The following is a 13,993-nucleotide window of genomic DNA, read 5'->3' as shown; positions in this document are numbered from 1 at the left end:
AATCGTACCGTTTATTGCTGGTCTGCTGTACATACTGTCGTGGTAAACTTTCCTTTGTAACGAACGTACTTGAGGCTCCAACCCAAGTACTCTCAGTAAGGTTGCTTACCTTATGGTGCACGCAGGGCAAAGGATAAGATATCATCAATCTGGATAATGATAGCTTAATCCCACCCTATCAGGATAACAATGGCTTAATCCCCACCCTAGGACTGTAGGAACCTTAGAGTTTTAAGTAAGGTAGAGTTTTAAGTAAGGTAGACTTTCATCAATATTGGTGTAGATCAATTGGACTAGCTCAGTGTTGTGAAATTCGCTTTGTTTAACTGAAAAGGCCGAAGCTTTCGGAATTTAGGCTTAGACTGAAGTGAAGTGAAGCTTGGTGCTATCGTTTTGGTTAGATTCGACCAATTTGGGTCTACTGCTGGCCGATTTGGTCAAAAAGAATTTGCCCACTTTGGGCAAATCTGTCTGAAATCTCATCCAATTACTTTGATTTGACATTTTCATTCACCTTCTGAAACCTGACCTTAATGCATTGCACCTAAATTGTATCTATAGAAAGAATTTGGAGGCGCACCTTATTTTGATCGTTTAAAGTTGACGCTTATTCTGAACGACACCGTTAAAAAAATTTGTATTAACTACCGGAATTTATCAAAGTACTTGTGAGAGACACACTATTGAACATTTTGCATTTTTAACGATATGATATTGAGCCTTTTTATGGGTATTTTGAAATTAGATCAAACAATATAGGTACGATGTCAAATAATTCTCATATGAGTATTTTGATATTTTTTTCAAAATTAGTGGACTAAAAAATAGCTAGTTCGGGATCGACCTATACGGATCCGAACTAAAAGCCACGCAATTCTATATGGAAGATTCCCAACATCACTCAATTTTTCCCATTTCTATGAAGGTGAAAAAAATTTGGAGGTCCAGATCCTTAAATGGTGAACTTAATTTGTTTAGGAATATATAATCTCTAATTGGGGATCATTGATATGTAAAAATATAAAATTTTAAAATTAAAAATGATGATGTTTAAAAAAAATTTCTAAACCCTCAGTATTTGCTTTTTGATATGTGAAATAAATAATAAATAAATAACAAAAAAACTAAATTTTTGGAAAATATTTTTAGTATTAGTTTTTTTTATGGGACCACCAATTTACTTCTATGCTAAAAATGGGTGCGCTTTAGTCGTGAGGGACGCAAAATGTAGGGTTGCATACCCCGACGCACAAAGCAGTTCCCCTTCTACGTGACAATAGCTCAAAGCTCAAAACCCGAAGCTCAAACGAACCCCGCAATGCAGAATCTTTCTCTCTCTCTCTGCATCAAACCCTGACCGGAAACTTTCTCTCCCCTAACCCAAATCACTCTCTCTCTCTAAACCCCATTCGACCTTTTTTTCTCTTTCTCGCTCGTGAAATCAAACTGTTCACAAACCACAATCATCTATCAGGTACTGTTATGGTTGGTTAGAGATCAAATTCTCTCTCATCCTTATCTATATTATGCAGGAGATGGCTTTTCTTTTGCTTTTTTCTCTCTCACTAGAATGTTGATTTGTGCAGAAAGGAAATTCAAAGAATCAAGGCCAGCGATCCCGATATAATTCACAGGAAGCTCTCGAACTGATTTCAAGAATTGAGGCCTCTCTCTCTTCCTCTGTGCGCAGGAATTGGTAGATCATATTGTAAGTCTAGTTAGTTAACCGATTGTTATCGAATCTATTGTGTTTTTTTGCTATTTTTTGGGCTGGATCTCAATCCCTTTTTAGTTCCTGCTTGCCCATTTTGTTTGAGACTTATTTGCTGTAGAAGTGGCATATTTGATAAAATTAGGGTTGCTCCTTTTTTCTGGAAAAATATTGAGATATGATCAGTTTGTGTTGTGATTCTGAGATATGTTGGAAAACATAAAAGATGGCAGATTAGGGATTTAGATGTTTGGCCTTATATTGACTGTGCTTAAAAGTTGATACAGAGTCGTGTACGTTGAAAATTGTAGAATACCAAGTGATTCGTTGCGAGAGTTGAAATTTTGCTGCTCAATTACGAAAATATTCAGGGAAGTCGTAGGTTTGATGTTGAACTAAATTTTTATACATGAAAAATCCAGATTGCAGGATTTACAAGAAAAATATGAATGGGGTATGGTGTTTTGTTTATTATATTGGTTGGTGATACTGAAATTCTTCTCATTTTATGATTGTTATCAGCGTTCTAAGACTCAGCCGAGGTAACTCGGACTCTTGTAAAGAGGTCTATTTATAGCGGGAGCAATAACCAACACGCCAATGTGTTGCTTAATGTTAAAAAAATGGCGCTTGTACTGTTTATAACTTGCTTTTGTCTTCATTTTCTTAAAAAAAAAAAGCGCTGGACTTGGGCGAGTTGTGCGGACTTGCCCGAGTAAATCTCCTTGGCCAGTGTCCGAGTACCTTGACCGGGTCGATTTTCTGAACATTGATTGCTATGTTAATTGAAATCCAGAAAATATCTTTTGAATTGCTTTCAAGACTAGTGCACTGACATGTGTGCATGAAGGCATTGTTTGATGGAAAATAGTTTGATAGGGCTGCAGCCCTCTCAAAATAAGTAAAGCCTGCCTCATAACTCAGCGAAATTTACAATTCAAGCATTAGAAAATCTTTACATCGATCATCTTATCTTGAACATTATGGTTGTGAAAAAAAATAGGATTTCAAGCTCTAAAAATAGTGTATATTGTAGTAATAAATTATCTAGACCATCCATTTCACCCTAAAAATATGTATTTATAGATCCACAAGATCTATACAATTTTTTACATTTCGAATTTCATTGTTGGTCTTGGAAATTGATTTTAGAGCCATCATGGATATTTCCGTTGCCGAAAGTGCTTTCCGGACAAGGATTCGAGGTGAGGCATTATTTTATTTCATAAACCCTGGGCCTTATAGAAACATCATCCTTGTTTGATTGTCTGGACAAACACATGACTTTAAGATACACAGGAACATATCAATCTGGTGTTCCACTCACAAAATATAACATAAATAGTATAGCATTTGAAATAGGCCCTCCCTTTTCTTTTATGTATTTTCATGCCATACATTTTATTTGCATGTTTATTTGGTATTTTCTTTGAGATAAGAACATGTTTAATTTTTCTTAGTTTGTTCTTTTGGTTGCTTCATAGTATATGCAAGTGTTATACTTTATATGCAGAATTTTAGTAAAAACTTCAAGAAACCAAGTTAGGAAAAGCATTGTAATATCATAACCACAATATCATTTGAAAATAAAAGAAATGCATATATTGTACTTCTAACGTTTTGGAAGGATTTTACTAAGCTTGATTGATCAGATGGGGAAAATCCTAAAATGTATCATTGTAAGAGAAATATTGATAGGGTCAAGATGGAACTTGTCATTTGATTGTGACATTTGAAGAGTTGTGTGAAAATTGAATGTATGTGAAAAAATTTATGTAGACATAAGACGAACCATTGTGTGCAAAACCTTAATGAAGTTTCATCAAGTCTAAAAATTTTTAAGTTAAAACCCAGAATTTAGCCAGGATGAACTCGTGATAATGATAGCAATGTATGAATATCTGTTTAGCATGGTTCGTTGTATATTTTTTTAGAAACATTTCTAGGTACTCTGAACCCTCAATTTAAATTACTCACAATAAATATTCTGAAAGATGTTACATCATCAGTTTAAAGAGAAGAGAGCAAAAGCTATCTGAGACTGGCCAATTTCCCTTAGCAAAATTTGTTTATCATTTGATTTTTGGAGTTTGGGCGTATGAGCTTAACTACTCATTTTATTGATTTTAATCATGTCATTCAAAAGAGAATTCTGAAATTAACATATATGTTAGACTCCTCACTATGGCATGCTTATATTTTTTTTTTCCTTGAAACTGTTAATGCTTATATTTGATGCAATTTCATTGTTTTCTATTTAATGGTCATAGACAAATATGCCAATAATTTTGTAGCAAAATCCCTTAGGAGCCAAATTATTAACGAGAGAAATATCACCAATTGTTTCATGTTAGGTCTTGTGCTCATGTAATGAACCTCATTGTTGAAAATGTTTTGAAGGAGATTGATGGAAGTTTAATTAAGGTAGAAAAGGCCATAAAATATTTTAAGGGCTCATAATCTCATAAATAGTTTTTTTGAAACTGGTCAATAAATACAGATGTATCTCTTGATCATAGTTGTTGGAGCGTTTAAGATTTTGAATTGATTTAGGAACTGGAATTGCAGAATCACAAGTGGCTGTAAGGTTCATGTTGTCGAAATTGCTGTCCATGCAGAGTGAATTGCAGGAAACGAGATTCCTACTTTGTCGGAATCAAGTTCAACCCAATTGGAATCGAGATTCATACCTCTTTGGAATCAAGTTTAAAACCAATTGAAATCGATATTCATAGTTTGGATTTGAGTTTCAACTCAACTGGAATCGAGATTTATACCATTTTCGAATCGAGATTTCTACATCCATGTGATCGCGCTTCCAACAACTTAGAACCATAACAGAAGTCACGTGCATATGTGTTTCATAGGGCAAAATGTTCCAGGTTCTAGAGTAAAGATATTAACAAACCAAGTATTTCTTCTTTCTTTATTCAATAAAGAACCCCAAAAACCTCAAATTTAGTATTATAACCAATCGACTGTGATTCCAATTCTGTAATTAAGGTTCAATAAATTGATTTCAATGCAAGGATACCTCTTGTTTAAGTCCTAAAGCCTTTGAGGATCTCGATTCTAATAGCAGGGAACCATGGCTAAGCATACTTACATCGATTACAATACTGAGGTATTCTTATGATTTGACGGATGAAAAGATGAATGCACGTTCTACCTCGAGATCAAGGTGTCTAGCTCGAGTTGTTTGATGCTTTGATGCTTAAAATCCTGTCAACATTGAGGGGTATGGGCCTTATGATTTCTAATTATACAAGGAGGTTGAAGACGTGAAGTACCTAACTTTTAATGCTCCGGGGCCAAGTTTTACCAGGTCGGGCATCTATCTAGTCTCTCAGCCAAGGCCCCGGTTCGGGTTTCGGCCTGAGATCGCTCTCTTGGAAAACCGTGCACCCGCCTACGCACGTGTATTGTTCGGCACGTACACGTGTGTGCAGATAGGTATTAACAAGGAGAGAGATTTTGGTGGCGAGGGAGTTTGGTGCCTACCTCACGCGGTTGGGTTCGTGGACACACCTGGGCTTTGCTAGCCCTCTTAGATCAATTTGAAAGCCCCCCAGCCTTTTCGGCACGGTCTGAAACTCACTCCCTTTCTGCAACCACGCCACACTTGCTTCTTTGCGCTAAATAAAGATGCATAAATAGGCAAAAAGATGCATAAATGTGCAAAGAGCTGCATAAATGTGCCAAAAGATGCAAAAATGTGCATAGAGATGCTAAAATATGCACAAGATGGAAACAAATATATGTATGGGAAACATGGAACATGGAAACCATATAAGCATCAAAAAGGCATTTAACAATGCTAGCAAAGGAAAAGGAAGGAGGTGGACTTTTTACCTCGTGCACCAGGTTGAGACAAGCTCACCATGGGCACCACAAGCTTGAGAGGCCCCTTAAGCTTCTAATATACCACTTTCTCACTCTAAGAGGAGCTCTCTTCACTCTCACTCTCTAAAAGCGAAAAAATGATGAGGAATGGTTAAAATGAAGGAGCTCTCCCTTTTTTATACATTGTAAAAAAGTAAAAATATGGAGTTTCTCCCATAACTCCTCACAAAGCCCTTATCCCCATTTGGTTCATCTATGGAAATGGTCCTTTCAAGAAAGATGGAGGCATTGAAGTAAAACGATGCAGCCCAAATGATCATCCATGCCCTTAAAGATAGCCCGAAACCAAGATTTATCCCATGGGCAAAAGGTTAAAAACACCCAAACGGTGTCGGAATGCTATGGGACCGAGGTTGTTGCGGAGGGCATACCCGGACTTGTCCAAAATGGCCCACCCGGGATCCGAGTGGGTCCGCCAAGGTGGGGAGCAATCAATGTTTTAAAAAACGTCCGCCTGGAGCCTAGGCGCCCGCCTAGGCGGCCTGGACCAAAAATCCGCCCGCCTAGACTCAGGTGACCCTACACGGGCGGATGTACCTGGGAGGGAGCCCAGGCGGCCGCCTGGCTAGGCGGGTGCCCAGGCGGGCTAGGCGTTTTTAATTTTTTTAAAATAATGGGGTGCCCGCCTAGGCGCTGGGCACCAGGCAAGCCGCCTAGCGTTTTTTGAAACCTTGGGAGCCATGCCCACAAGGGGTGGGACGGACCCACCTCTCTTTCTTCTCTCTTGTTTCTCACACGCCGCCTGGCTCTCTAGCCTCCTTATTCTCCCACCTCTCATTCTCGCATATCTCACAAAGCCAGGCGGCATAACCGCCTAGCCCTCCCCCCCTTACCCTCACACATTGAACCGAGCGCCCTATCCGCCTGGTTCGCCTCTTCTCTTTACCTTTATCTCTCACCTCTCTCAAGCCCTCACGAGCCAGGCGGCTTGACCGCCTGGACCTCACATTTTCTCATGCTCTCTCATTCTCTTGCCCCTTTAAACTCTCAAACTCCTCTAAAACCTTTTAACTCTCAAACTCACCCTTCAAACTCTCACATGAGTCCACCAACTCACTAGTTGAGTCTCGCCCCTCATGACCACAATAACCATCACATCAGACTCACTACCCATGAGGATGCTGATCACCCCATCTTGCCATCACTCCTCAGATGAGTCGCAATTCTTACAAGTTGCCACTCCCTAGTGAGTTCCCATATCATCCAGCTCATCAAACAAACCTCCATTCCCCAATTGAGTCACACCTTCACCTCACCTCGGGCATCGTTCAAACTCTTGAATGGTCACCTCCACCTGACCAACCCATCCTAAATAACTTGAAACCTTTTGTCGCTTACTGAGCATCGCTGAAAACCATGAATGAGTGCTCACCTCAAACCAGGTCCATCCCCGGTGAGTACCTCGGCATGCATACCATTCAAACCCTTGAAGTGGCTATTACACCATGGGTTGACTCCACACCTTCACCTTGTTTCGAGTATCATTTAAGATTGTATATGAGCGCTCTCACCCAATCATGTCATACCCTCAAGGTCCCCATAAGCCCTGAATGCGCCTCGAACCTAACCTACATCCACTCTTCCATCCCTACCACCAATAAGGGGACCTTCCCATCATCCACCATGCATTGCATCATTTTTATGCCAGACATGGCCATGAAGCCATAGGTAAAAGAGCCAAAAAGAAGAAAACCGGGCATAGTGAAAACCCGAAAGGGCACCATGAGTAAAAATGGTCAGGCAGACGTGGCCACGAAGTCACGGGTAAAAGAGCCTAATAATAAGGGAATTGGTGAAAACTGTTATGCGGCGCCACTTCCACCCAGTTCAAGTGAAAACCCGAAAGCGCACTTGGACAAATAAGCATGTTGATGCAGCGCTCACCCTCACAGGCGGCTACGACTAGCCCTCATGCAAAAGCTTGGCAGTTCGGGAGACTGTGCCCCCTCAAAAGGGTACCTTACTGCCAAAACAAACAAAAAGGTGCAGGCAAAAACTCAGTAGCTTGGGAACCAATACCCCTCAAAGGGTACCCTACTACTGAGGCCAAAAAGAACTCAAGAAAAGCTTCAACAACACAGGTTAGCCTTCAAAAAGCTCCTGTCTATTAGAAATATCACAAAGATGGCAAATCGGATCGGCCATATGCCCAAAGGATTTCCTCTTCAAGAAGTCAAAGTACAATCACTTAGACAAATCGGGATCAGTGCTCCCAAAAGGCTGTTGACTGTCAAGCCAGACCAATACCCCCCCACCCCCCGACACTACGGGTAACCGTCTTATTAAGGTTCCCAAATTGCTTATGGTTTAGAATTTCAGGATGGCCAACAAAAAGCCCCTGACTAAGCCCAGTAGATTGGGGTTTCAAGGCCCAAAGAGACCGTCTTATTAAGGTTCCCAGTTGCCGATGGTTTAGAATTTCGGGATAGCCTTCCTAGTTAGTCTGCTCAAGCCTGGGTGATGCACGTGGCCTGCTTAGGCGCTAGGAGTGCTAGGCAGACCGCTTTTTGAATCAATGTTCTCTATTGAAATTCGTAAAATTGATTTAGTTTTTAATAGATCAACTACAATTGATTTGTAATTTGTCATTCATTTTGTATATATTTTTTATGAATTTATTTTTTTTTTCCAGATTTTGTATTTTTTAAGCCAATAACATCATTTTATTTTCTTAGTCCACGTTTTATATACATTTTTTGATTTAGTATGATCTTTTTTTTTTTTTTTTTTGTGTTATTGTGTTTTTTTTTTCACAATTTTTTTTTTTTTTCCAACTTTTTGGCCCCCTTTGGCTCGGTCAGGACTTAGGCTAGTGGACTCACTCGGACTCTCCCAAGTTAGTTCAAGTGAAAGGACTGAAAAAGGCAAGGGGTAGGCCCAAAATGACATGGTTGGAAGTTGTCCGAAAATATTCGAGGACTTATGGCCTTACTGAGGGTATGGCCTTTAATAGAGCAGAATGACGGATCAGGATTCGTGTAGCCACTTAATTGGAAAAAGGCTACGATAATGATGATGACTCACTCGGACTCTCCCAAGTTACTCGCCTCAGCAAGGGGCGGAGTCCCAGCCTGAATGTGAAATGAAACATTGATTCAGATAGTGCCTTTTGTGCTCTATGAATTTCCATGGATTGATGTGTTTTAAGTTGGATCTAGGCCAAAGTTGTTAATTAGATACATGCATTTTGATTTGGAGAAACATTTAAATCATTTTTCTCTAATGATGATGATACAAAATTTTTGTAGTACAAATTTATACTCGATGTAGTGAATTGTGTTTAATTTGATTTAGCAATGTGTTTTTTCCTTCACAACACGATTACTAAGCATTTAGATTACTCTGAATTCATCTTGTTAGAGTTTTATTTGACTACTTTTTCATGATACATGCCTGATCTGATATGAAGCTTTTCATGTGAGGTGCTGGAAAATGTTCATCCATTATCTTCTTCTTCTATCCCTTCCTCTGCTTTTTATTATTTTTCTTCTTATTCTTATTTTGTGTTGTTATACACTTGTTTGATTTGGTATAGAGATGAAACTCTTATGTTTTATCAATTATCATGTATATAAAATTTTTGAAGCTGATGAGTTTGCAGAATATGACTGCTTATTGCTCATTTTGGTTGTTAGTTTATGTATAGGTACTAATTTCCTGTGTATATAATATATGGTGTATTTGTCTTCTTTTCACAAATCAATGATGTGATCATATTGGATCCAAACTTTCACCTTCACATTTCTCTATGCTGTTTTTGGGGTAAATACTTAGTCATTTGCTCATTCATGGCTCAAGTCACTTTCCTAACCTGCACTCTCTTTCTTCATAGATATAGATAGAAAATTTACTTATAACCTAATTTGATTGAATATTCAGAATTTCCTTTAAAATTTGTGACATGCTTTCTGTTTCTCAAATAAAAAAATTTGGAGGTTTTATAGTGTTTCCTTGGCAGGTATAAATATCTCTTATGAAAAGATGCATTTGGTATGACCTGAAGATTTTTCTGTAAAGCAAGATGGTGCCTGAAATTCAAATGGACCAATATTATCTCTGGGGGTAAAACTGCATAAATTGAATAATTGCAGATAAAATTTTATGCAAACAGATGAATTTCAAACACAATCATTTGAGCTGGAGGTATATGTAAGGATGAACAAAGTTTACAGAGAATAATGTTATTTTTAGATAGATAATAATGATGAGAGATAAAAATATATCGAGAGGAGTATCCAATTTCATTGGAAATTTCACTTGGAGGTGGTTTTGACTTGTAGCCAACCCCAAATAGTTGGGATAAGGCTCGGATTATGATGATGTGATTTTGACTTGTCAATTTGAGGGTGAGGGATTCAAATAGTATTTGTATTCACATGGATCCAAAGTTATTCATGCAGGTTATGTTAGACTAATCAGTTCTTTCTTCAAGGGTTGAGCTAGTTTTTGAGTCTGCATGTTATTCCTTCCACAAAATGGAACACTATTTATTTAACGAATTTATGTAATTAAAATTCCAGAGTTACTTTCAAGAGATTGATGCCATCTTTTATAAACGAACAAAATATTCGTATTTTTAAAATGACGTGGATTGTGCATTCACATCATCCTCATTATCATTGTTAAAGCCTTTTCCCAACAAATTGGGGTCAGCTATGGATTGCACGTTCACGAGAGCATGAATTTAATAGAGAATTTAAACTGCCATTAAAAAAAGTTTAATCAAGGGCTTTGGTGTCCTAATTGAAACATCCATGAAAGATTTTGGAGTCCTGATTTTACCTACATTTACAAGTTGCAGTTCTAACCCTAAAGTACTAATCTATTACCACTTAGCATATTCTATTTAAAAGAAAAGGAATCGCCAATCTTAGATATGCTGGAGAGTAAATTAGGCAATGGTTGTGAATATTTTGCTATGATAGAAGGCGGTTTCCTCATATTCATTGTCTTGAAATATGAAAGGACTTTACTCTTGAAATATGAAGTCTTGAAATATGAAGGACTTCACAATCGATGTACATAGACATTGCCATAGTGTGTCTCTAGTTTCCTATGAATACCCTTCCAACTAGACCTGAGGTTCAGAAAACAGGGTCGGTCACCTTATCAAGCTTGTGAAGTCCTTTTCTATCGAATAACTTTCACTTATCATTTAGTTTCCTGCTGTTCTTCTCTAAGTAACATGAGTTGTTTCTCTTTGTCCAGGAAACATGATGGCAATGCAAGAGGTAATATTTTGGTGACAGTTATGACTGGCTCCTTTTGAGTCTTGAATATAGGAGGGGATTGGCTACAATCTAAGAAACCATACTGAAGCTTGGTTGACAAAGGGATGTTCTCGTTGCTATATGGACTTTGGAAGTACCTCTTCAGTAAGACAGAGTTCCATGTTCTTATTCTTGGAATCGACAAAGCTGGCAAAACTGTAATCAACTATTTATTTCCTGTTTCTTTTCCTTCCTCATTTACTAATGTCAGTTCTGCAAATTTTCCCCTTCAATTCCTGTGTGATTTTTTTAAAGTTCATGTCCAGATTGTTGTTTTGACTTCTTTTCTTATTTTTCCCTTAATGCTCATTTTGTTTTTTGTCTTTTTTTTTTTTGGGTTCGGTGGGCGCAGACTGTGCAGTCCCAGGCAAGGGGACCATGCAAGGTCCCCGCTGTTGTTAATTCTCATTTTAGGCTTCAAGTACTGCAAGATTTTATTTTACCTTTTAATTCTTTTGCTAATTGTATTTTTCTTTTTAATCTTTTAATGTATAATTTTCCCTTCACAATCTTTAACAATCAAAGATTGCATTTTTCTGCTCTCTGTGAGCCTTTCATGAATTGCGATATGTTCATGGTTTCTCAACTGTAGATAAACTTATTTTCCATGATTATTTTCTCGTATCAAGCTGTCTGAACTGTGTAATTTTCTCGTATCAAGCTGTCTCAACTGTGTAAGGTTGCTTTTGTTACCCTTTCATCGTCCTCTAAATTTCATGGTTTCTTAATTATAAACAAAGTATTTTCTCTTTCCTGATTAAAATGTTGGTTTAGCACCTTGTTTGTTTGGTATGATAAATCTGAAAGTGTTTGTATGTGTATCCTTTATCATTAGGAACAAAGGATTGTAATAGTTACATATTTTGGTTCGGTTGTGTTAAAATGTTCAGACTTTACTCGAAAAGTTGAAATCAATGTATTCAAACCTGGAAGGACTACCTCCTGATCGAATTGTACCCACAGTTGGGCTTAACATTGGACGTATCGAAGCAGAGAAAACAAAACTTGTCTTTTGGGACCTAGGAGGTCAGGTAAGTGAATTATTGTTATTTGTTAACCTTCTTTCTGCAAGAAACCTATGAAAGCATTTTTATTAGAAGCCATGAAAAAATGGCTCTCTATATTGCAATTAGTAAGGTATCTCATCAGTTGATAACTTGGGATCATTACATGGAAGTGCAATTTAAAGGGATCATGCTTAACTCAAGAATGCATGTGCATGTCTATGTGCATGCACATGTGCGGGAAGGCGCAAACATCCATCCACACATGTGTATGCATACATATCCATGACGGAATTAAAGTAAGAAAATGGTGCTCTTGTTTGGCTTCCTAGAATCTAGACTACACAAGCTGCTTGGTAAGTTTGAAGTTCGTGCAAAACTGAAACCATGAGGGAAATTATTGATAAAAAGAATTATTTGGAAATTAAGTTGCAAATGATTAGCTTTGAATTGCTAGCAGGAGTTATTCATATAAAATTTAAATCAGTATGAAAATTCGATTCTAAAATATGGTGGTGTTATTTTACGTTGTAATCTTTTATTTACATCATTTTTCCTTGTAATTTGCTCATCATCTGATTCTTCCTCAAACAGGCAGGTCTTCGTACAATTTGGGAGAAGTATTACGAGGAGGCGCATGCTGTCATATTTGTGATTGATGCTGCCTGTCCACATCGATTTGAAGATTCAAAATCTGCTTTAGGTTAGTAATGTTCCTATTCACTCCAGACGATTCTTCCATTTGTTGAGAACTTGAGAAGAAGCAACACCGGTATCACTTTTGATTAAAGAAATGAAGCTTTAACTTGTCATTTAACTGATTTGAACAGAGAAAATACTCAGACATACAGATCTACAGGGAGCCCCACTTCTTATCCTAGCGAATAAGCAGGTGTGTTCATCAATTACCCTAAAGGATCTTCTTAGTTGGACTTTTGTGGATTTTTATAATTCACATGAAAAATATTAGTTCATCTGGTGAAAGATTGTATCTTATTAATTTGATCTTCCAATTGTGTTTAATTTTTGGAAGTATTTGAAGCTTCTTACTTGTCATTTGTCATTGTCAAAAAGCTCAATGTTTATTTGGTTTAGCTCTAACCCTGAAAATGACTACAGGACCTCTCTGGAGCTGTATCTGCAGAAGAAGTGGCAAGGTATTTAGATTTGAAAGAGCTCGACGAAAGATCTCATGTGTTTCTGGCTGTTTCTGCATATGATGGGTAAGAACCACTTTGGATGTCTTACTTTTCCACTTGTACAAACACATGTGCTCATGCACTCAAAGTAAACCGTAAAAATTTCTCGGAAATTGCAGTTTGAGATCATGTGTTGTGGATTACCATGAGGGTGGGAGGGAAACATAAATCATCAATTAAATTTAGGAGAACGAAAAATAAATTGCTTGACTTCATGATTGATACCTAAATTTCCCTTGTGCTGGTTTGCAGTTTGGGTATCAGAGATGCCATAGAATGGTCAGTGAATGAAATGGAGAGAAGCAAGCGCACAGAGTTACTGAGACTACGTGCTGGCATCACAGGCCCAGTTCCTGCCTGATTGCGGATAAAACTCTCTCTCCCTCTCTCTCTCACATTTAGAATGCTTTGGCGATTATTTTGAGTTTTCAGGATGCCTTTTCCTACTCCATCCTCATAACGCAATGGGGCGACCAGACTTGTAGATTTTTGTCGTCTCAAGTATCCCCCCCCCCATTTTTTTTGTTTCTATAACTACCAAATGTTTTTAGAGTTCGTTCTGCTTATGGCCAGCCTTTGTAATTTGTGCTTTCTCTCCATATTAAAAGTGAATTAAAGAAAGAAATGACATTACACTGCAAAGCATGGATTTTGCGTTTGCTTTCTTCTTTTTTACCTCGGGTCTTCTGAGTGCATAAACAAAAAATGCCTGGTTGAGAGAGACTCTTCGAGCCATAGAGTCAGATTGTCAGTCGTAACCAAGATGCAATAATATCTTCTTCTTTTTTGGCGTATGCCTGAAAGAATATTTAACATTCTCTTCAATGCATGCCTGAATAGTGTTTTTCTTTTTTGAGGGTTAATTTATTAAAAATACCTACAAGAGATGAACTGTTCTATATTTTA

At 37.8% G+C, this 13,993-nt stretch overlaps 1 protein-coding gene across 7 annotated transcripts; it reads left to right on the top strand.

Moving 5' to 3' along the window:
• The first annotated feature begins 1,304 nt into the window (after positions 1-1,304).
• GB1 (GTP-binding protein 1) lies at positions 1,305-13,729 on the top strand. 7 transcript variants are annotated; one of them, XM_088862063.1, is made up of 9 exons: positions 1,305-1,474; positions 1,587-1,708; positions 9,573-9,676; positions 10,823-10,989; positions 11,775-11,915; positions 12,483-12,591; positions 12,719-12,780; positions 13,008-13,111; positions 13,340-13,729. In XM_088862063.1, exons 4-9 carry the CDS (start codon positions 10,966-10,968, stop codon positions 13,446-13,448), a joined length of 549 nt encoding a protein of 182 aa, XP_088718189.1. In that variant the 5' UTR covers positions 1,305-1,474; positions 1,587-1,708; positions 9,573-9,676; positions 10,823-10,965; the 3' UTR covers positions 13,449-13,729. The 7 variants fall into 7 exon arrangements, with proteins under 7 accessions (XP_088718189.1, XP_020529413.1, XP_088718190.1 ...); XM_020673754.2 differs by having other exon boundaries at positions 10,823-11,042; XM_088862064.1 differs by having other exon boundaries at positions 9,573-9,757.
• Positions 13,730-13,993: the final 264 nt, after the last annotated feature.

Source organism: Amborella trichopoda, chromosome 3, assembly GCF_054954075.1.
Source record: "Amborella trichopoda isolate Santa Cruz 75 chromosome 3, AtrichopodaSantaCruz75HAP2 v2.0, whole genome shotgun sequence".
Lineage (NCBI taxonomy): Eukaryota > Viridiplantae > Streptophyta > Magnoliopsida > Amborellales > Amborellaceae > Amborella > Amborella trichopoda.
This window is presented reverse-complemented; position numbering and strand designations above follow the sequence as displayed.

Bases quoted from the DNA above. Each gene is read 5' to 3' on its own strand.
- GB1 (XM_006826342.4), top strand. From the start codon at position 10,950: ATGTTCTCGTTGCTATATGGACTTTGGAAGTACCTCTTCAGTAAGACA. The intron at 12,592-12,718 runs GTTAGTAATGTT...TGATTTGAACAG, and splicing joins AGATTCAAAATCTGCTTTAG to AGAAAATACTCAGACATACA. The intron at 12,781-13,007 runs GTGTGTTCATCA...AAATGACTACAG, and splicing joins TTATCCTAGCGAATAAGCAG to GACCTCTCTGGAGCTGTATC.